Source organism: Rosa rugosa, chromosome 3 (assembly GCF_958449725.1).
Source record: "Rosa rugosa chromosome 3, drRosRugo1.1, whole genome shotgun sequence".
NCBI classification, from domain to species: Eukaryota; Viridiplantae; Streptophyta; class Magnoliopsida; order Rosales; family Rosaceae; genus Rosa; species Rosa rugosa.
The window spans coordinates 19,928,104-19,949,566 of record NC_084822.1 but is presented as its reverse complement, the minus strand read 5'-3'; the positions used below and the strand labels follow the sequence as shown (position 1 = coordinate 19,949,566).

The following is a 21,463-nucleotide window of genomic DNA, read 5'->3' as shown; positions in this document are numbered from 1 at the left end:
AGTAATGGTTTGCATGATTCTCTTGTTTTCTAGTACGTAATGAGTCCTAAGTGTTGGAAGTAGTTTTTTTCTTCTTTTTCAATTAGAGAAGTTTTAAATACACACTCCTAATTACTTAATACACACTCCATACTTAATATACGACCCATTTAATTTCTCATTCTAATATTTTACTAAATACACAACCCAAAATACCTAAAATATCCTCAATCTCAAAAATCATGAAATATCCTACTTTTTTACTATATTAAGGTTACTATTTGGTTCCAAACCCCTTTCAAAAAAAAAAAAGGTTACTATTTAATATGATTAGTATATTCTAGTATATTGACATTTTGTAAATGACCATATTGATTACTTGTGTTAGTTATTGAGAAATCCATAAAGATTTATTATTGTTCCCTTTAAATAGATGCATATAAATAGGTTTTGTGTTATTTGAGCTCTCATCCACCAAACACCATGTTAATCAAGTATAAAATTATGAGTTGAACATTCAACCAAAACTATATCAGTAGTTTCTCCACAGTGGCAGAACTAAAAAGTTGTCATTAGAGGGGCCAAACAAATTAACAATTATAAAGTTTTTTTCACCTGTGATGTTTATATTAGAAATTAAATTGATTAATCATAACTCTTAGAACAAAAAAGAAAATTAACTAAAAAATGGGAGTAAAGCGATATGTTTTAAAAACATTTAATGCCATTGATTTTGAAATTCTAAATATTATGGTTTCTAACCTCATTTAATTACAATTTATTTAAGAAAAAATTAAATTAGATAGTTTCTAACTTTATTCTTGCAGTAAATTGGGAGGCTATGTATAGAAATTTGTTGTGTTTATCTAACTATTTATACATAAATAGAATAATATAAGGAAAATATGACCGGTGGTTCTATTCAGACCTCCCAAATTGATATTTGGACCTCTCTTCAAAACTTGTACCTGAGATTTCCAATTTTACCCTTCTTCCACCTCCATGCAATTCTTATAAAAGTTCGCCGGCAAATCGACCTTCACCATATACACCACCCAAGTACCCAACTCTGCAGTTCACACCATCTAATTCACAATGCTATGATTGCTATCTGGCCTATTAACATCTATTCCATATTTACTCGTGTCTAGTGGAGGTTGTCCATTGAATTATTACAATAGTAAGATTGGCAAACTCATTTTTCTTTGAACCATATTCATTCAATAGCATAGACCCGAAGCCCAGAAGGTTTAATTAACTTGTTCCACACAATATTCCAGTTCAAGTTATGCTAGTGGTATATATCTATCTATTAATTTATTTATCGTCAGTAGCAGAGAATCTCAATCTCTCAGTTCAAAGTTCAAACTAATTCCCACTCCCTCATATTTCTAATTCACGTACTACAACGAAAACTCACAAAATTCCTAATTCAGAAATCAATTTCTGTTATCCAAATTCTCAATTTTTTCCATGAAAGAAAACGAATTTAGCTGCGAAAACATTTAAATCATAAGAGTTGAAAAAAAAAATTCAAATCATCATAGAAAAAGAGAGATACAAGAGATCAAATTGGCTGGACGTTGAGATGAGACATTTGCAAGAATTGAGAGAGAATGAATGAGGGAGGAGGTCGACACTCGACAACGCCGCTGGTTGCTGAGCTACCTACTCAGTGCAACGCTCCTTCTAATTTGAGGGTATTATGGGGATTATAATCTTTAAAAAATTTGGAAAGGTCTAAATATCAATTTGGGAGGTCTGAATAGAACCACCCAAATATGACTATTTTTTTCTTCTTCTAATAGATGTATGTTTTGGTCATTTAACCTACCTATAAAATCTAATTTGAAATATAAAATAATAGGGATGTGTATTAAGTGATTAGGTGTGTGTATTTAAAATTTCTCTTTCAATTAATAACAATGATTGTTTTAATCATGACAAGTGATTCAGTGGATGCATTGGGTCCCTCACAAGAACGTTCAAGATGTGGAACCCCCATGTCCTCCGTTCTAACACTGGGTTAGTTTAGTGTTATTTACTGAATTATAAACGTGATTAGAGAAGGGCTGCAATGCCCTGTTGGCCGTCCAGGCTCCAACGGATTAATCTCTGGGTCTAGGCAGCATTTGAGATATGGCGAACAATCCGAAAAGAGGGTGTCACAAAAAAAAAAAAAAAAAAATTGTTGTTTTAACACAATGGCATTTTTGTAAATAATAAAAAAATAAAAAATGTGGTGTCATTTTTGTAAATAATGATATTTCTTATATTTTGGTGGCTTTAGAGAAAAAAACATAATTAGATCACCTAGAGAATAATAAGATTACTAAAAGTGGTCTTATATGTCATTGACACTTTTTATTTTTAAATTCAAAATCCTATTTTACCCCCAACTTAAAATAATAATAATAATAATAATAATGCTGCTCCGATCTGCTTAAAGAAAGACCGTGAGGAGGAGCCAAAGAAGTCACCAAATGCCAGCAGTTCTAGGATACAGAGAAGCCGATTGAATCTATACAGAGCCCTTCTACTGAGGGATCCCTTTTTTTTTTGGCCATTTTAAGGGATCAATTATTAGACCAACTTTTCGATCATATATCAACATCTCCACCATTCAGTTTTTCAGTCTATATGAGTAAATCACTTCTGCAAATTTTCAGCCAAATTGATAATCGTTAAGACGTTCATAACTGTGATTTACAATTATAAGCATGAACGGTTCAGGTTGGACAGATTTGGTTTGTCCATTGATTTAATCTAGTTAGGTACCTTCACGATCATCAATTTGTTTAAAAATTTGCAGAGATGATATATTCATGGAATCTTAAAAACTGACTGGTCGAGATGCCGAAATGTAATCGAAAAGTGGGTCCTTCAAGAAATCTCTTAATGGAAGGGATATATATATATATATATATATATATATATAGAGAGAGAGAGAGAGAGAGAGATGACACATCAGAAGCGGACGTTCGCAACCCAGAAAAAGTGCGGACGTTGCTCCTCCGGGCTGCATCAGGCGTCGATGGCAGCGTTTCTGTTGCCGGACGGCATAGCCATCAACGTGAAGGCGAAGGTGATCGGATTCTCAGCGATGCGCGGCGAGCTCGCCTGAAACCATGGAAGCACCATCAAGGTCGACTTCGAACCCTTCATTGACGAGTCCAGCAGAAAGAAAAGGGTCGGCGCCTGATGCAGCCGGCACCAGCAGAGTTGCCCGTCGGAGCCTGATGCCGCCCGGAGGAGTGACATCCGCACTTTTTTTGGGTTGCAGACGTCCGCTTCTGAGAGAGAGAGAGAGAGAGATCTGGTGTAATAAACCTAGATAATACGAAGAGAGAGGTTGCGGCTCCAAACCTCTTTCGTTCTTACAAATAATGATTCTTCAATTTAATGTTTATCAAATTGAACAAATTGGACAATCCGATCTTTGAAGACATATGAATACAATTAAGGGAGTCTTTCTAATGAGGATCACTAAAATGAAGACTAGTTGAGAACTTTTGTGTTAGACTCATTTTTCGATCACATTTCGGCAAATCAACCATTAGATGTTTATATATTTATGTGTAGATCATTTATGCAATTTTTCAACCAAATTCAAAACCGTTAAGACATTCATAATTGTCATTTATCAATTATGAACATGAATGGTTCATGTTTGATAGATTTGGTTAGTCCATTGATTTGATCTAGTTCGGAACCTTAACGATTAGCAATTTGGAAGAAAATTTTCAGAAGTGATCTACTTATACATACATAAACATCTAACAGTTGATTTGCCATAATATAATTGACAAGTGGGTTTCCCAAACCATTGATTAGAAAGTCTTCAACTAGTCTTCATTTTAGCTGTTCTCATTAGAAGGGCTTCTATACAATTAAATCTCAAATAATTATGTATTTGGTCCCATTCTGGAATGATCATCTTGGTAATTATTAGATGAAAGAGTAGAAATGCTATAAGTTTTAAGTTAATTGCTGCAATGAAAAATAATATGTTTCAAAATTCATATTTTTGTATTCCAATAAATTGATGTATCATATTCATATGGATCTTGATATGCAAGGCAGCAAAGGCGGGGAGAGAAGAGAAAAAGGTTGCCGTTGGGGAGAGAGAGAAAGAGGAAAGGGGGGTAAAGAAGTGTAATGAAGGAAAAAGTCCAGAAAAGAAATTGACGGATGTGTATTAAGAAAATAGGTGTGTGTTAATAAAAGTTTTCAAAAAGAGTTTTTCTATTGGAACCTCCAAATCTGCTCACTTGACCTCACTCTATTATGAATTATTAAATGACATATATAACAAAATTTAAAAAATGGGCTTACCTAGACTTTGCAAAAAAAAAAAAAAACAAAGTTCAAAGTTGCAGCCATGCATTTGGAAATGAGCTTATTTGGATGTGAAATACGAAAATTCACGTTATACGTTATCGGTTATACACATGCAGAATATATGTATAGAAAAGGCTAGATTTAATTAGTGGACAATTTTGGCAATTCAATGGAACAAAATTTGGCTAACTCTTATGAAATTGTAACTGAAAAATAGAGTATTTAATACTATATTGTTATGAATGCAAATAATTTTATGATCACCTGACGTATCATAAGTTATCTCATGTGTATGCATCTGATTTTTAACCCCATCTCGAAGCTTGCACGTAGATGCATATCCTTTTAGTGTGTTGGTTGAGATTTAAATATTTACATTCAGAAATATATGAATGCACAATCAAGAATATGTTAGCTTATACAAAATTATAAACAAAAATAGGGAAGTGAAATCCACACTCCTTATTTTACAATCCACATTCCATGTTTTTTTTTTTTGGTAACTTAAATTGTATCTTTACTAATTTAAATTTTGTCTTTTTATGAGAATTTTGACCAAATAAAAAAAGATGGAGTGTGAATTACAAATTAGGGACCGTGAATTTCACTCCCTTAACATTTCGTTCATTAACTTAGCTTTTAAGAAAATGACACGGAATGACATTTTTATAAATAATGATAATTAAAGATACGAGGTCACTTTTACAAATATTAAAAATTCTATCACTTTAGTGGCCTTGTAACAGAAATAAATAAATTATTATATCGCACTATAAGTGACTTTATATAGTAATTGGCTCTTTTGCGATGCTTGTTATCTTGCTCACCGATCTCGTCTTCAACATCGTCAAAGGGAGCCTTTCTAAGCTGCTCCCCCTGTCGCCGGATTCCCTCGCCGCAGTCTCCAAACTCCGTGAAATACGGAGTAGGCTACAGATGGTAGTACTACAGATATCCATCTATTGTTGACTTGCAGGTTTTGCAGCTTTCACATACTGACTGGCCTGCCGACACGTGTGAGAGGAAACATGAGTGTGATGGCTTTTGGAGACACGTGGCAATATTCTACACCTTCATGAGAAAAAAGGACGAGATATAACAGGACCCGCGCCATAATAGCAAAGCTTGTCAACATGGAAAAGGTCGACAAGGGAACATTTATGAACATGCAATCCAAATTTAATATGAAAATGAAGTCCCATATTTCTCTCAACTCAACCCTACAATGTAAAACGACATGTTGTTTTACGTCGGCCAGAATGTATTAGTGGCGTGATTCATGCCTCTGGTCTTAGAGTGCAAGTGTGTTCAATCTTTGTTTTTGGGTATAATGGATATATGGATGGTTTCTCAAGTGTTGTTACTTGGAGATTTTGAAATGATTTAGCTTGAGAACTTGATGAAAATCACTACACAGCAGAGCAAGGATTTAGAAGGGCGGGTAAAGTACTGCAAAAAGAGCGATGAGACAGTATTCGAGATGATTGATCGGCTGCGAAAATGAGGGAAGGCAGAAGATTGTGGCAAGTTGTAGTGAACCATCCACTCATCCAGTAGTTTGTAGGCAATGGTTTGTTGAAAATGGATTGAGAACTGTAACAACACTCCTTGTGGTTTTAGTTTGTGCCTGTTCTCGCACAAGTTGGACAGGATTGTGATTTGGATCAAGACTGACCAACTTCAAGAACCACAAGGGTGTTATCAGGTAATATTCAATCAACACAATGTACATCATCCCAAATCATGGTGACCATTCTTAACCTTTAGCCAAAACGTAATCAGAGCACTCATTTCTTTCACATCACCTCAAAAACCGAGCTGCTTTTATTATTGGAAGCTTTAGTCCCTCAAGTTTTCTCCTGTTTTATCACATGAAAATAGGAATATGCTTGACTGGGGGCAGACATGCCGTAAAGAGGTACAGTCCATGTATGCTGCGGTACTAACAGAATCCCCTTCCTAAGGAGCATTGAAATACTAGGATTGGTCACAGCTAACCATGGACATGCTCTTTTATCAAAACAGATTTCCCTTTGCTATCATTCAGTAATATCAGTACAACCACATGCTTATGAAGATAACAGGAGAGGGAGAGAGACACGGAGACAAGAGAGATGGAGGCACGTAGAAAAGAAACATACTCTTCCAAATTCCAAAACATTGTTCAATGACCTACTTGATTGTTATGTAGCGATTTGTCCCATGTCTGGCCCAGTATTCCTTCAGATCCAGTGGTACTGATAGATCATGGCCTTCTGCTGCTAGCCGACTGAGCAATCTAGTAAAAACACTTCCACTCATTTTCCGCCCACCCATCCGGGCGTGGCGCTTATTTGGCATTTGGGGTAGTGGATACATTGACATATTGGTGGTGCAGCAAGATGACTGCCACCCACCATTCCCCCATTTGTAGCACTGCCGTGGCATTCCAGTACATGAGCAAACTGGCACAGGCATTGTAGTCTCGTCAAATGAGACGAGATTCAAGCCTAAATCCTGAGTATCCCACTCAGATCTGTACTTTATCCCATCAGTGGAAGCCTGCCTATTCAAATCTTCACCTACTTTCTTTCTTGACGCCTTGGATGCCTTATTCTCCTTTGATCGCTTTGTCTGCCGTGACTTGATAGCTTCGGCGGATAATACTGAAATTGGGAAGGCTTCAGTTATAGGCACATCTTTTGTGCTGTAAGGACCATCAGCCATGTTAACTGGATGATTTGAAGGGTAGTGCATGCGCTTAGATCCACGTTGAACTCCACCACCCAATGGGAAGTTCATGGAATTATCCCGGATATGAAAGGCTGCAAAGGCATTGTCTCGTTCCATTAGGGCATTATCACGCTGAGCAAATGCCTCATCGCGCTGTCGGAGAGCCTCATCTCTTGCAGCCAAGGCTTCATTCTTTTCAGAGACTGCTGCATTTCTTTCTCGAATTGCAGAATCCCTCTCAGCAATAATTGACATGATCTTCTTGTTCATGACTAAGGCATTCGGTTCCTTTACTTGCTGTTGAGCGGTCATGTTCCACTGCACATTTCAAATTTAAATCATATAAATGGATCTCAATGGCATAACATAAATATTACCATAAAGTCGTAATACATGCTTCTTTCTTCTTACCGGAGAGGGTGCCCCTCTGTAATAGTCCTGCTTGTGTCTCCCATTTTCATGTTGTCGACCATCATCCATTTTTGAACTATTCGCAGCAAGTGCTGAAATTTATTTTAAGGCCACTACAAGCTTGTTAACTTTGGGCATCAACAATCATAGACAGATCTTTCAAATCCAAATGAGAAAACAGAACACAAAGGATTACAAGTTAAGTTTTATATATATATATATATATATATATATATATATATATATATAGATGGAGCAAAGAAAGTCTCTCCAGAATTACAGTTATTTGTCTCATTTAAGAAACAAAGAAGAACTCAAAAGTGTCTTCAGATTTTCTAGAATTATATCAAACTGGAATGCACATACGTGCCTTTGGCAAAATCAGCAAAACCTAATAACGGTAAAAGCCATAAATCACAGAAAAGTTTATTCCTCTCCCTAATAGAGAAATACATGTCTTGTGAGTGTAAAGTGTGCATGCATTACTGAGAAGCAGAGATGATATAAATAACAGCCCACAACACATCAACAAGAGTTTTATGTTCTCTTCGTCAGTTTTATCAAGAAGCACATAGGTACTGAATCTAAATATAAACATGTTGCCAAACTAGGTTGAAAGTTGAAACTAACCAAGTCTTTTTTTTTTTGGTTAGATGGGGGCGCAAAACAGACCCAAAGACAACAAACCTTATTTTAACTGTAAGAGCCATATATTTATTTGAAAAGAACAAAAAAACCATATTTACTGGATGATATTGTAAACAAATCAAGTCATGTAATAAAAAGTATCTCAAATGGCATGACAATAATGAATAGGAACCTCAGATGCTAGTTAAATTAATAACTACTAATAACATTGCCACTCGATTCCCTGGCCATCGAGACACATAATGGAGATACACAAATCAAACAATACTCTTTAAAATATCTTAAATAGAATGAAGAGTTGTTAATTTGACATTACTTCTGCGGCTTACTTCATGAAGAGAGTACAGGTATGCAAAATGCATACTGAAACTTATAGTTGCTAATAGCATCACCACGTAATCATAGAGTGCATGCAAACATGAACTCGATAGTAGGATAGGTTTATTCTCTCTCTCTCTCTCTCTCTCTCACACACACACAAGTTTTAACTTTAGATCCCATTCCAACCACTTGAACTAAATTGCAGGATTGCCTTGCCATAGGTATCAGATGCTGCAGATTCCCATAATAAAAATGCAAACTTGAAATTAAATGCATGGTGGACTTAAGGACATCTCTTGAAGTATGGCTAAGGCAAAGAGAAGAACAATGATAGAACAGTACTCATAGAGCACGAGTTCCTAAAAGAACTTAACTCCTGCATTATTGTTCTTTTAGAAACTGTAAGATTTACATGAAGAGAAACCAAAGACACTTGATTTACCTTACGTAACAAAGAAGAAAATAAGAATACTTCAAGAATCAATGTATCCTCCTCTCTTGAGATTTTCTGACAGTACAGTGGCAGATACCTCCCATCCTTAGTAGATCTATAGTTACAGGTCCCAAATAAGTAATCCAAACATGGCAATTTGTTGTGCATTTAGCACATCTTTGATCTCCTATCTGAAATGCACCAAAAGAAGAAGATAATAGAGGAAGAAGAAAATGAATTAGTTCAGACATATATATGCAACATATTCATATGCTCAAAACAAAACACTGGGTGTACAGGATTCTAGTCAGTATTTTAAAGAAGCCAAAGACACACACACACACACACATCTTATTGATGTGACAATCTAACAATGTGATATCATAAGATATGAGTTTCACTAATGGCTCATTTGATGGTGCAGGAAAATAAGATACCCTCCCGCTGTTTGTAAAAAAGGAACTAAACAAGTTCAAATAGAAACATAAGCAACAATTACTTGAGTCCATTGCCAAAAGATTTGATATCCTTATCTCTCTATTTATCATTGTCCCACCTTTCTAATCTAACTGCAGAGTCCATTGTCAAAAAGATAAACCATAACTCTAAAAATAACTACTATTTTACTAATTTCAATTTAATTCAACTACAGACAGATATGATTACTTAAGCTAACTCAAGAAACAAATCCTGATTCTACACCCAATTGTTCACTTTTATCATGGCTTATCTTCACTCAATAGCAAAACAGTCTCTTACAGCTCTCTCAACCTCTCTCTCTATACATTATGAGCTCAACATATAAACGATTTCGACAATGTCTCTAACACTACCTCTCCAGTACAATTCATATTTTAAATTGCCTAAACCGAAGCAACAGAACTCATAATCCTTTTCCAATTGATAGAACATCCAAGTATCCAACCACAACCTCATTTGTACCCCCACACCATTTCACCACCTCTCTCAAAGCCTCAAATTTGATCACAACTACCCTAATCATGCATGCATAATCAAAAAAATCCATTAATCAAAAAAATCCAAACAAAGCACGAGCTAGAAAGAAGCAAACACAGTGAAAAAGATAACCATTGTGTGAGTGAAACTGCGAAAGATGCCTTTGTAATGTGCATGATTCAGTAAACGAATGACGAAATCCATGAACTTGATTGGAGTTTCAGTGAAAAATTAGGTTACAACAGAACCAGAAGTAAAAGCTTCAGAATTGGGGAGAAGGAGGAGGAGGAGGAGTTGCGAGAGTGAAGCTCAAAAAGCATGACAAGAGAGAAAGAGAGAGTGAAGAAGCAAAGCAAAGCACTCACAGAATCCGCATCGGCTCCGATCGATTCGCCTGATTTCCAGATTTTTCCTTTTTTTATTTTTTTTTCTTCAGAAACAGAGAGAGAGAGAAGAGAGAAGAGAGAAGAGAGCATCTCTTTGTTTTAACTGCTCGGTCACAGCAACGACGTCGTTTCGAATGGAGCCAAAACGCGCCGTTTTGTTCCCTCCAATACCCGTGTAACAAAGCTATTGCTTTTTTCTGTGCCAAAACCTCACGTTACGTCCTGGTATCTTCTTCTCTCTTCCACCAGTCTTCATCTCTAGTTTTGGTACCTCCAGCTTCCGTTTCTAATTTGTCTTCTTCTTTAGTTTTGAATTGTCCCTCAGCAAGAGACTGGTCTGCACCATGGTCCCTGCAAATCATGGTGGTCATTCTTCAAGACCCAGGGCTTTCGCTTGATGGGTACTCTGCACTTTTCGACTAATTGAGGCTCAGTTCCGATTTGGGTTTTTTTTGGCTACAATGGAGGTGGGTCTTGTTTCGTTGCTGAGAACAGCTTGGATTGCAGCGACATTGCCACTACTCATAGCTTCGTTGCCCTTTTCTTGGCTCAACCCTGTTCATAAAACCGTTTTGGGGTTTGCCAAGAGAGGGAAGACCATGTCTTCTTCAAGGGTACGTCGTTCATCCCAATATGGGTATATCAGAGAATTGCAATTCCATATTCCATATTGAATTGTAACTGCATTTGATCCTCTGCCAACCTAAATCACTAGGTTCTGATTGCTATGTTAATTTCTTTTTATGTGTATTATATCTAATGAAGATCATCTTTTAAGCTTACAGTATCACCTCTCCCTCGTTAGTTCGAATTTTGAAGTGTAAAAAGAATCAATCTACACTTCATCATCTGAAACTAGTTCAACTTGATTTCACTTGAGGTTTCAGTAAGATGAAATCTGGTTTTTGTTAAACGGACACTAGGCAAAATCTGTTTCTTTTCTGTGAAGGCACTCTCTCTCTCTCTCTCTCTCTCTTAGTTTGTCTGGTTCGTGTAATGAAATTCCTCTTAAATCCTTTCTGCCTCTTTCCATTGTTATTGTATGTGTCACTAAAAGGTTATACTCGTAACTATTATTCTTATGTCTGTTGTTCTTATTCTATGAATCTTATATGCCATTTCGCCGGTATATGTTTGTTTTTAACTATCATTCCTCGTGTTAATCAGGTTTTGATACATTGATTAATAGCTTCTGAACTATGGAAAACCACGAAAGCATTTTTATTAGTCAAACTTTGGTGCTGGGTTGAGTAGAACTAGAGCCTTTCCCGCATTTACGTTTACCATCATTTCCTGAATTTGCTTTATGACAGATGGATTTTTGTTAAGTTTGGGGTGTTTTATTGGTTGGTAGCATGCCTTTTGTGTAAGAATACTTAATCTTATTAACGTATTGAGTCTTTCAAGAACCGTAGCTAAGTGGAATCTTATGCGTCTGTTTTTTTTTTTTAATAATTCATTGATACTAAGGTTTCGGTTTCCGAACCTAATATCTTTCCATTTTCATTTTGTAGAGATTCACAGTTCCTCAAAAGTTCTTCTGCCATTTCTATGTGCTGGCTGTCGTGTGGACAACCTTACTTCTTGTTACAACTTGGATGTATGCATATAAAATGGTGCCAATGTATGTGGACCCATTTCTTTATCCTACGTTCGCCAGCCGCTTTACTGGAGGTTCACATATCCTTTCCTGGCGCAAGTCTCCATCAGTTCCTATGGGTTATAGATATAGTGTCTGGCGTTCTGTCTTTTTGCTTTTGTTGATGGAAGTTCAAGTTGTGAACCGCCTTATTGAGACAATATATGTATTCAAATATAGCTCCACTGCTAGGATGCACATCTTTGGGTATCTGACTGGCCTCTTGTAAGTTACTTCAGAAACCCTTTTCTTTCTAGTCTTCTTTCCATGATTGTTTTTCGAATGAACTACAGATACTTGTTTTATGCATACATGTATTGATCTGAGCATGCATCTGATTAACTGCTTTCAACAAGGTGTTAATTTATGACCTCCGTGATCATACTGTTGCTGACACAAGTATTTACATGAAATTCCTGTTCTGAATTTTACCGTCTCATTGTGAACAAGAGCTAAATTTCGTAAACTGATGCAGTATCAGAAGTTGACATTCATATATCCTTTATAACTGCTACTTCAGATTTTAATAGATTAAGTCTGGCTCAAACATCCAGGAATATCTTCTTGCTGTTAGGATATAGCCACTTCTAAATACTTGACATTGCTTTATAATTGTAAAAGTTAGTAGTTACTATATCTCTTGAAAATCCTAACTCCTAAGGGAAAAACCATTGTTTTCTGGAATGAAATATATAAATTTGACCGGCAACAGTTTTTCCTTGTTCCTTGATATTTTCTGTAAAAGTTATGTTGGTATTTGCTGATTTATGTTCTTTCCTGAGTTAGTTTCTACACAGCTGCACCCTTGTCACTTTGCTGCAATAATTTTCTGGAGGTCTATAACTTTTCCGTTAATGGAGTGGCTGAATTTATTGTCAAAGGCAAGAAGAATACTATGGAAGATATGGATTTTGATTCTTTGGAATTTATTAGTTCTCTTCTGAAGCTTGGTTGGCTCCAGTGGATTGGTGCTGCTATATTCTTTTGGGGTTGGATCCATCAGCGCCGCTGTCATGAAATTCTTGTATGTCACAGTGCCGCACAAAGATTATGCATTTCAAATATCATATGTGATGGAGTCTTACTTGCATTTACTCTTTTTGACAAAGGAAATAGCTTGCAGTGTCCTTGTATTTACTTTTATGCTGACTGACATTCTAAATATATACAGGGCTCATTACGAGAACACAGTGAACAAAATGTATATGTGATTCCTCATGGGGACTGGTTTAAAATTGTATCATCTCCACATTATCTTGCTGAGATAGTAAGTTTCTCATCATTCTCACCAATGTCTGCTTAAGGTTTTATCCCACTATCAGGTGTAACCTAAAATTTTCCCTGAGGCTGGATTTGTATTTTCATTTCTTCTTCTTCTGATGAAGGTTATATATGCTGGTCTTGTGGTTGCTAGTGGAGGAGCAGACCTCACAATCTGGTTACTATTTGGATTCGTGGTATGTTTTTTCTTTTCGAAGAGTATAGGCAAGACACATGCAGACACATACTAATACTCAGCCGATACACATCTTCTGTAGTACTTCTTTTTCCTTGTGCATTACTCTGATCCTGTTAAAATCTCTTAACTCTCTTAATGTGCCTTTCAGTTGTCAAACTTGGTGTTTGCAGCAGCAGAAACACATAGATGGTACCTTCAAAAGTTCAAAAGTTACCCCAAAAATCGGCGTGCCATTATTCCAATTTTATACTAAGCGAAAGTGTAATAGCTTGTGTATAGGTGATTTGAGTGTAAAGCTTCATGGATGCTTGGACCATCATTCAGAGCAGCTTTTTTGTTGCTCACCAATAAGTTCATAGAAAGATCTAAATGTTTGCCTTCACGGAGAAATATTCTTAAATATGTAATCAAGATGACACAGCCAATTCCAGTCAATGAATAAGCAGAGTTTGAGTGAGAAATGCCTTCTATTTTTTTAATAGTGTGTAATGAATGAATGATAGGAATCCATAACTATAAATGCAAAGCGCTGTAATTGTATTCATTTCTACCATAAATTTGGGTGGCCTGGTATGTAAATATTCCGCCCTACTCCAATCCTACCCTTGATTGCATTTGTTATAGTAATAAGTATTTGGGTGCGTCGCAATAATAGTGGTTAAGAAGCTCTGGAGCCAATGAATGCCTTTAAAAGAGAATTGCATTTTTCGACTGCTTGAGCTCAGTTCTAATCTGGGGTTTGGCCAAAAATTCAAAATGGAGGTGGGGCTTGTTGGGTTGCTGAGAACAGCTTGGATTGCATCCACACTGCCTTTTCTCTTAGCTTCTGTACCCTGTTCAGGGCTGAACTCGTTTTATGAACGTCTTATGGTATTTGCCAAGCGAGGGAAAATCATGCAATCTTCCTCGCAGGTAATTGATTCTGTAGAGGTTTATTTTGATACTCATTTCCTGTTGAGTTCGTACTATTTCATTAGTTTTTTGCATGCCTTATGCGTTTGAATACAGTCTCTGAGACTCTGTACTTATGGAATCTTCTGAAATTTGTTTTGTTTCTTAGCTCTTTCAAAATCTACTTTCAAACTTATCAAGCTGGTCGGTTTTCAATTGTAGAAATTCTCAGTTCCTCAGAAGTTCTTCATTCATTTCTACATAGCGGCTGTTGTGTGGACAGCTTTACTTCTTGTTACGACTTGGATGTATGCATGTAATGTGGTGCCATTCGAGAATCACTCTACTGGAGGTCCACATATCATTAGTGTTTGGCGTTCAGTGTTTCTGCTTTTATTGATGGAAGTTCAGCTCCTGAGGCGCCTCTTTGAGACACTATACGTATTCAACTATAGCTCCTCGGCTAGGATGCACATTTTAGGATATCTGACTAGCTACATGTAAGTTATTTTCATTAGTGATCTTCTTTCAATTAATGATTAGCTTTTCGTTGAGCTCAAGATACCGGCTTTCCCCATCCATGTATTTATCTGCATATCATGCATCATAACTGCTTTCGACGAGCTGTCAATATATGACATCTTTGATGATATTGTTGCTGAGGCAAACACTTGCATGAGATTACATATGTTTCAAATTATTCTGTTTCATTGTAAACAAAAAATAAATATCTCAACTAATAAAGCAGCAGAAGCAGGCTCAATTCACATTTGCTTTATTAACTGCAACTTCAGTTTTCCATTGATGGTTAATTTATGTATCAATTGCTGTGGTCTATTCTAAATATTAGACATTATTTCAATAATTACAAAAGTTAGTAGTTATATCTTTATGGAAAGTCTTAATTGTATTCTGGATGAGAAATATCAAAATCGCATTGCAGATATTTGTCATTTTTTAATTGTTGCTTGAAATAATTACACCCGTTCACTGATTTATGTCCTTTTTCTGAGGTTAGTTACTACACAGTTGCACCCTTATCACTTTGCTGCAACCACGCTCTTGAGGTCTATAAATTTTCTCTAAATGGAGTGGCTGAGTTCCTTTTCAAAGGCAATACTAGTATGCTAGAATATGATCGATTGGAATTCATGAGTCCTCTTTTGAAGCTTGGGTGGCTCCAATGGACTGGTGCAGCTATATTCTTTTGGGGTTGGATCCACCAGCGCAATTGTCATAAAATTCTTGTATGTCTTTTGCAAATGCTTTAAGCCATATGAAAGAACAAATAATTTAAATCTTCTTTGCATTTACTTCTGTACGTGTTTTCTTTGGTGTCATTGCATTTACTTATTGATGACAGAATTTGAAATTGTTACAGGGCTCATTACGGAAAAACAGAGAACAAAATGTTGCGTATATGATCCCTTATGGTGATTGGTTTGAAATTGTTTCATCTCCACACTATCTTGCTGAGATAGTAAGTCTATTCCTTCCTCTGCATGCTTAAGGATATCTACTGTCATCAATGACTTAAAGAAAATGTTTCGGTATGCTTGATCTATATTTCTGATTTATTTGCTTTCTGGTGATGATAAAGGTTATATATGTTGGTTTTGTGGTCGCTAGTGGAGGAGTAGACCTCACAATCTGGTTACTACTGGGATTCGTGGTATGATTTTACTTCCTTGAGAATATGTATGCATACAAACAGCAACCACAACGATCCACGTCTTCTATAATAAACTTCTTTCTGCATGCATGTTCTTTACTCTGATCCTGATAAGGTCACTTAACCCTCTCACTGGGTATCTTTCAGGTGTCTAACTTAACGTTTACAGCAGCGATTACACATAGGTGGTACCATCGGAAATTCGAAAATTACCCCAGCAATCGGTATGCCATTATTCCACTTGTATACTAAGCAGAGGCACATAATTGCTTGTGCAAAGTTGATTTAACAAATTACCACTAGAGTTGTTTCTACAATAACTACTACGAAAATTTTCACATAAGTCTCGAGGTGGAATGACTTGGAGGATATGTGAAAATTTCTAGTAAGGTGCGCGATGTTGACATCAATGTGATTATGTGGGAATAATTCAAGTTCCAAGTGAGCCATGTGGGTGCAATCCGAATCTATATGCTTTCCAATAATTCAATGAAATCCCATTTTATCTTATCAGAAATTCACTAAGAGCTCGGAAATGTTTTTTTTTCTAGTTGGGTTTTTCTTTCGACGACTCAATTTACTCAAACCGCTACTTTGTATCAAGTTTGAGGTTATTGGTGATGTCAAAAATTGCCACCAAATTGAATATTTAATCATCTAGTTTGCCATGCCATTTCTACACACCCAAGAGTAATTCATGCCATTGCTGCTCTTCGGTGCATGATTCAGATCTTCATCCAGGTGCAAGTGATGAGCGTTTGATTTTGAAGGGCAGAGAAAAGTTCGAAGGAAATTTAACATATTTTTCCAAAAGCTATATTAAAGATTGAAACATATTCCAAGACGAGAGAGAGTAATTGAGAGACAAGCAAGGAACGAACATATACACTAAAAAAGGGCCAACAACCACATTTGAAAGTTGGTTCAATGACATATTTTTGAGCTTTGAAGAATGATTTAGATCAGTCTAAGTTTACAAGTCCAACGAGAGTCAAGTATCTCCAGCACTCGGTTTATTCTTAGCAAACACAAGGGATTTACTCTCATGGGTAGAATTACAGAAAACCTAAGCAAATAGATCAACGCCCCAAAACTTGGCAGGTTGATTGGTCCGGAGTTTCCTGTCCACCTTTTTAATTACGTCCATGTCCTCTTTGGAAATCTCAAAGTCAAAGACTTGAAAATTCTCTTTCAATCTCTCGAGTTTTGACGTCTTCGGGATTACAACCGTGTTGCGTTGAATGCCCCATCGAAGAACAACCTGGGCTACTGTCTTTTTGTATTTCTCAGCAAGATTCTGACAGAAAAATGATTGTTAAGGCCTTAATAGTTGGTACTGAATAATAACCTCTATCCTTCCTGGTAATTCAACATAAAACTAGGTATTCATGCATGTGTAGAAATCAACTTACCTTGAGAACTGGATCATCTAGAGCTGAAACTGAACCAAACCATTCAGTGTTGGCTGCAGCACCTCCAAGTGGAGTGTGGGCTGTGACAGAGATGCCGTGCTTCAGACAGAATTTGACAAGAGAATCACGCTGGAAGTATGGGTGAGTTTCAATCTGATTCACAGCAGGCTTCACTTTGGAATAGGCTAAGCAATCTCTAGTGAGAAAGATGTCATAGTTGCTGCAATTAATTCTTCCATCAAAGCACAGCTCAAATTCAAAAGCATCGACAAATGAACAAAACTCAAAAACTAGAATACCAAGGCTCATGGCATATAATCTCCCTAAGCTAGAACAAAGATATGACAAACATTTCGTTTTCACATTTACCCAAAATCTGAACTCCAGGTAGCACAATAACAATCCTTACTTTCCACAGGGTCGAATAGCAAGAACAAAGAGATGTGTCGGTATACTCAGAGGAGCTTCAGCCATATCATTTTATACGTGTTAAGAAGAACAAAAAGTTGCTCTTCATTCTTTGTGACTCATAAATAATAGCAGTTTCAATACACTAATGTGTATAAAACAAAATACAATAATGTCGCACAGCTCAGAGAATGAAGATTGTTGGAAAAGTACGTACAAATATTTCCGTATAATTCCTAATTGTACTCCAAACAAATAAATTGATCAGCAGAGCATCTGTCACGAACAGAGAGAAGGATAACGACACAGTTAACCCTTTCCCACATCAACTAGTACAATTTCCTAAAACTGAAATTATATTTGTACAAATTTATTACCATTTCAACTGCAACACAGACTTGTATGCGCACATAATTGTGATGTTTCACTTTTCTAGAGATATTCATTTGTATTTTCCTGATTTGGTCTCCCTTATATAAACATAATGAACCAAGTTGTGTAGTATATGCAGTTATGCACACAAACATAACTTGCACATGGCAGAAAAGGAATGTGAGGTCATAGATCATCAGTAATGCTTCAAGTACTCAGCTAAGAATTTTATAATTACCTGATCCCAATACTACGAACTAAACCCAGAGAAACAAGATCTTCCATAGCATGCCAAGTAGTTTCTAGAGAAATGGTTGTGTCTATCTCTAGCACCCCATCCTCATCCAAAGCACTGTCAGTTGCACCAACTCCTGCATATACGTAAATAAAAACACATTAAAACTAAAAAGAAAATTGTTCAGAAAACCAAATCAATATAATGATTCATTGCTTCTCTTCAATTTAATCATCTAAAGCTACCATTAGTTGAGCCCTACCAGTTTCAGAAATGGTCAATAATATGGTAACCATCACAAAAGAGTAAAGAAATAGGGTTGTGTCTGATACACTGGAATTTGTTTGCAGGAGTAATGACTCTTCCCAAGTAGTAACCAGTCCCCACGTTTAATTGTTGATTTGTCTCCTACAAGTCCATTGACCAACAAAACCCTGTATTGTGCTCATCAATCTCTCTCCTAAATAGCTTTTCTTGCCTCCCTAGTCAGACTCACTATGGCTGTCAGCACGTGTCCTTAAATTTCTGAAGTTCCTTTCTATTTCACAACTCATGAAATTTAACACTGATACGAGTCAGACTCACTATGGCTGTCAGCACATGTCCTTAAATTTCTGAAGTTTCTTTCTATTTCACAACGCATGAAATTTAACATTGATACGAGTCAGACTCACTATGGCTGTCAGCATGTGTCCTAAAATTTCTGAAGTTTCTTTCTATTTCACAACGGATGAAATTTAACATTGATACGAGAACATGAAATTTTATGAAGGCATATTATCCAATTATTTCAGGTGTCTAATGTAATTTTTATTCTTTAGTGTATATATTTTATGGTGTGCTTTGTAACTATACATTAAGACTTGGACGTGCATGACTCTACAAACTGCAGTACCTTCATTTAACTTACTCTTAAGCAATATGTTATTGTCTACAGAATGAGAACACGACTTCCATGAAAGCACCATCCAAGCTTGGTAGATACCTATTGATAGCAATTAAACTTTTCTGCTTTTCTAATCTCCTTAGAAATCTCATATTCCTAATGTAAAGCAGATTTTAAAGATATGCAGCTCACATTTGAGAGCATAAACTAGTGCAGCATAGAATATAAAACACAGAAGAGGATGAGAAAAAGTAGAAATAACTCACCGGTGTGCTTCGTGGCAACAGGAAAGTGAACAAGGTACAGATCTAGATAATCCAACCGAAGCTTCTTTAGACTGTCTTTACAGGCCTCCACAACATGTCCATGATCTGAATTCCAAAGCTGCATTATGGATGAAGAAACAGGGAGAACAAAAATGTCATGTTCTAGAGCATGCAGTATACACACTAGTCAATTCAAGCAGATTAACACTACTCTTGTTTAAAAATGAAACTAGCCTTGGTGGTGATGAAGAGATCCTCTCGCTTAACAAGCCCAGTGGAAAATGCTTCTGCTAGTGCCTCTCCAACTTCTGATTCATTCTTGTAATCAGCTGAAAGCAGAATTATCTTGTCAATGTACATCACATACATCCAAATAGGTAACTTGCAATACTAGCAACAACTAAATTAGTGCCATATGGGGACACTGGTAACTACGTATTTAAATCTTCAGGTGCAAAGTTGACTTCACTAATTGGTGATGCAGAACAGAGCAACAGTTGGTCAGAGTATGATTAGGGTGTGTTGAGGAATGTTAAGAGATTCAGAAAGCTGAATGGTCTTAGAAAGTTAGAAGGAACAGAGGGTTTTTAGCTGTAGAAGGAAAAAATAGAGTGAAGGAGGTTAGGGGAGAGAACTCAGGTACCAAGCCTTTTAATAAAACTTTGAGTTTATTTCATTCCAATCTGATTTGGGTTTACGATACGTAGCGATATATATAGGTTTAAAATGCATAACTTTTAGACTCCTAGAACACCAGAAGACTCAATTAAAGACTTACTAATAACAACACCCTTTAGTACTCACCCTAAGACTTAAATAGACTCTTAAACTACCACGGAGACTTTACTTTGGACCGAAAAGGGTTGGACTTAGTGTCTTCGGCTTCCAAAGAGGATATTTCTTTTCTAACCAAGTTGTGGCTGCTGCATTAATCGGTTTAAGATAGGTCAATTTGAATGGATGGTAAATAAAGCATAACATATATTCATGAGATAGATTGGTGGAATGCAAAACAAGGTCAGAATACTTCCCAAAAGTTTTATTTGACTAACCCAATAATAAATTAATTCACTAATACAGCCACTCAATAGGGTCAAAATATCAGTACAAGAGGTCTAATACAGTCTGACCAAGAGGAGGTAACCCAAAATTAGCTACCACTGCCACCGAAGCTTTCATCTGGTGGTAATTGCAACCACCCCTTAGAGAGCATTTTGGTCTCAAATCTTGTCACACATAAACAACTCTATTGGGAACTAAAAACCTGGTAGCAATAACTGAACTACATCATAGTCTACTTCATACTTAGATTGAAGCAGCAATCATCCAAGGAACCTCTAACTGGTAAACCCTCTTCCAATTCTCTAATTAGGACAAACCCAGATAGAAAATCCAAGGCAAGAGAAATACACAAGATTGCCCCATAAGAACAACAGATGAATTAAGGAACAAACTAAGTCAATTCTAAGAGAAAAGAGCAAGAAAATGAGATTACCAGCGCAGTCAAAATGGCGATAACCAATGTTGATGGAATTGATGATGAGGTCTCTGATTTCTTTTCCTTCCATGCGCCAAACACCAAGACCGATTACTGGCATTTTGAACCCGCTGTTGAGTGTTATCGACATTTTTTTCGAGTGACTTCGATTCTGAGATGCTGCTTCCGCCCTTAGTCAGTAGTGGGCTTTGTCTCTCCCGACTCTATTTAATGAATGAATACTAGTTCCGTAAGCAAATTTTTTTCACTCAACATATGTCAGGATGGTTATTACATATTCTTCTGCTGCTGCTGTCTTTTAATTAAACAGATCAAGAAGTTGTGGTAGGAAACTACTTTGATACAAAGGGATAGACCACTTATATTCGAACACAACCCTCACTCATTAAGTAAGCCTTTAACTATGGAGATTCTAAGACATGGTAAATAGGCATACCACCACATAAACCTACATTTTCTCCATACCCTTAAGAGCAAGTTCACCCGTTGCGTCACCGGGTCACCTACTATTCACTGCTTTTTAGTGTATATTTTCAT

The 21,463-nt window shown here is 36.5% G+C and overlaps 4 protein-coding genes across 7 annotated transcripts; 2 read left to right on the top strand and 2 right to left on the bottom strand.

The window, feature by feature from the left end:
* Nucleotides 1–5,999: 5,999 nt before the first annotated feature.
* Nucleotides 6,000–10,299, bottom strand: LOC133741540 (protein BASIC PENTACYSTEINE4). Of its 3 annotated transcripts, XM_062169415.1 has the most exons (4): nt 10,168–10,299; nt 8,854–9,036; nt 7,444–7,532; nt 6,000–7,350 (listed from the first exon to the last, which is right to left on the bottom strand). In XM_062169415.1, exons 2-4 carry the CDS (start codon nt 9,011–9,013, stop codon nt 6,493–6,495), a joined length of 1,107 nt encoding a protein of 368 aa, XP_062025399.1. In that variant the 5' UTR covers nt 9,014–9,036; nt 10,168–10,299; the 3' UTR covers nt 6,000–6,492. The 3 variants fall into 3 exon arrangements, with proteins under 3 accessions (XP_062025399.1, XP_062025400.1, XP_062025401.1); XM_062169416.1 differs by lacking the exon at nt 10,168–10,299 and having other exon boundaries at nt 7,444–7,535; nt 8,855–8,995; XM_062169417.1 differs by lacking the exon at nt 10,168–10,299 and having other exon boundaries at nt 7,444–7,556; nt 8,855–8,994.
* A 1-nt stretch (nt 10,300) lies between these two features.
* LOC133741541 (polyprenol reductase 2-like) lies at nt 10,301–13,747 on the top strand. Of its 2 annotated transcripts, XM_062169419.1 has the most exons (7): nt 10,301–10,413; nt 10,496–10,802; nt 11,703–12,052; nt 12,614–12,851; nt 12,999–13,094; nt 13,213–13,284; nt 13,435–13,747. In XM_062169419.1, exons 2-7 carry the CDS (start codon nt 10,650–10,652, stop codon nt 13,537–13,539), a joined length of 1,014 nt encoding a protein of 337 aa, XP_062025403.1. In that variant the 5' UTR covers nt 10,301–10,413; nt 10,496–10,649; the 3' UTR covers nt 13,540–13,747. The 2 variants fall into 2 exon arrangements, with proteins under 2 accessions (XP_062025403.1, XP_062025402.1); XM_062169418.1 differs by lacking the exon at nt 10,301–10,413 and having other exon boundaries at nt 10,434–10,802.
* Nucleotides 13,748–13,888: 141 nt separating this feature from the next.
* Nucleotides 13,889–16,339, top strand: LOC133741542 (polyprenol reductase 1-like). The gene is made up of 6 exons (XM_062169421.1): nt 13,889–14,198; nt 14,400–14,677; nt 15,196–15,424; nt 15,559–15,657; nt 15,778–15,849; nt 15,997–16,339. The coding sequence occupies exons 1-6, from the start codon at nt 13,968–13,970 to the stop codon at nt 16,099–16,101; spliced, it is 1,014 nt and encodes a 337-aa protein (XP_062025405.1). The 5' UTR covers nt 13,889–13,967; the 3' UTR covers nt 16,102–16,339.
* Nucleotides 16,340–16,706: 367 nt separating this feature from the next.
* LOC133740442 (NADP-dependent D-sorbitol-6-phosphate dehydrogenase-like) lies at nt 16,707–21,198 on the bottom strand. Its single transcript, XM_062168402.1, has 6 exons — nt 20,924–21,198; nt 19,663–19,757; nt 19,429–19,546; nt 18,280–18,412; nt 17,262–17,481; nt 16,707–17,146 (listed from the first exon to the last, which is right to left on the bottom strand). The coding sequence occupies exons 1-6, from the start codon at nt 21,054–21,056 to the stop codon at nt 16,916–16,918; spliced, it is 930 nt and encodes a 309-aa protein (XP_062024386.1). The 5' UTR covers nt 21,057–21,198; the 3' UTR covers nt 16,707–16,915.
* Nucleotides 21,199–21,463: the final 265 nt, after the last annotated feature.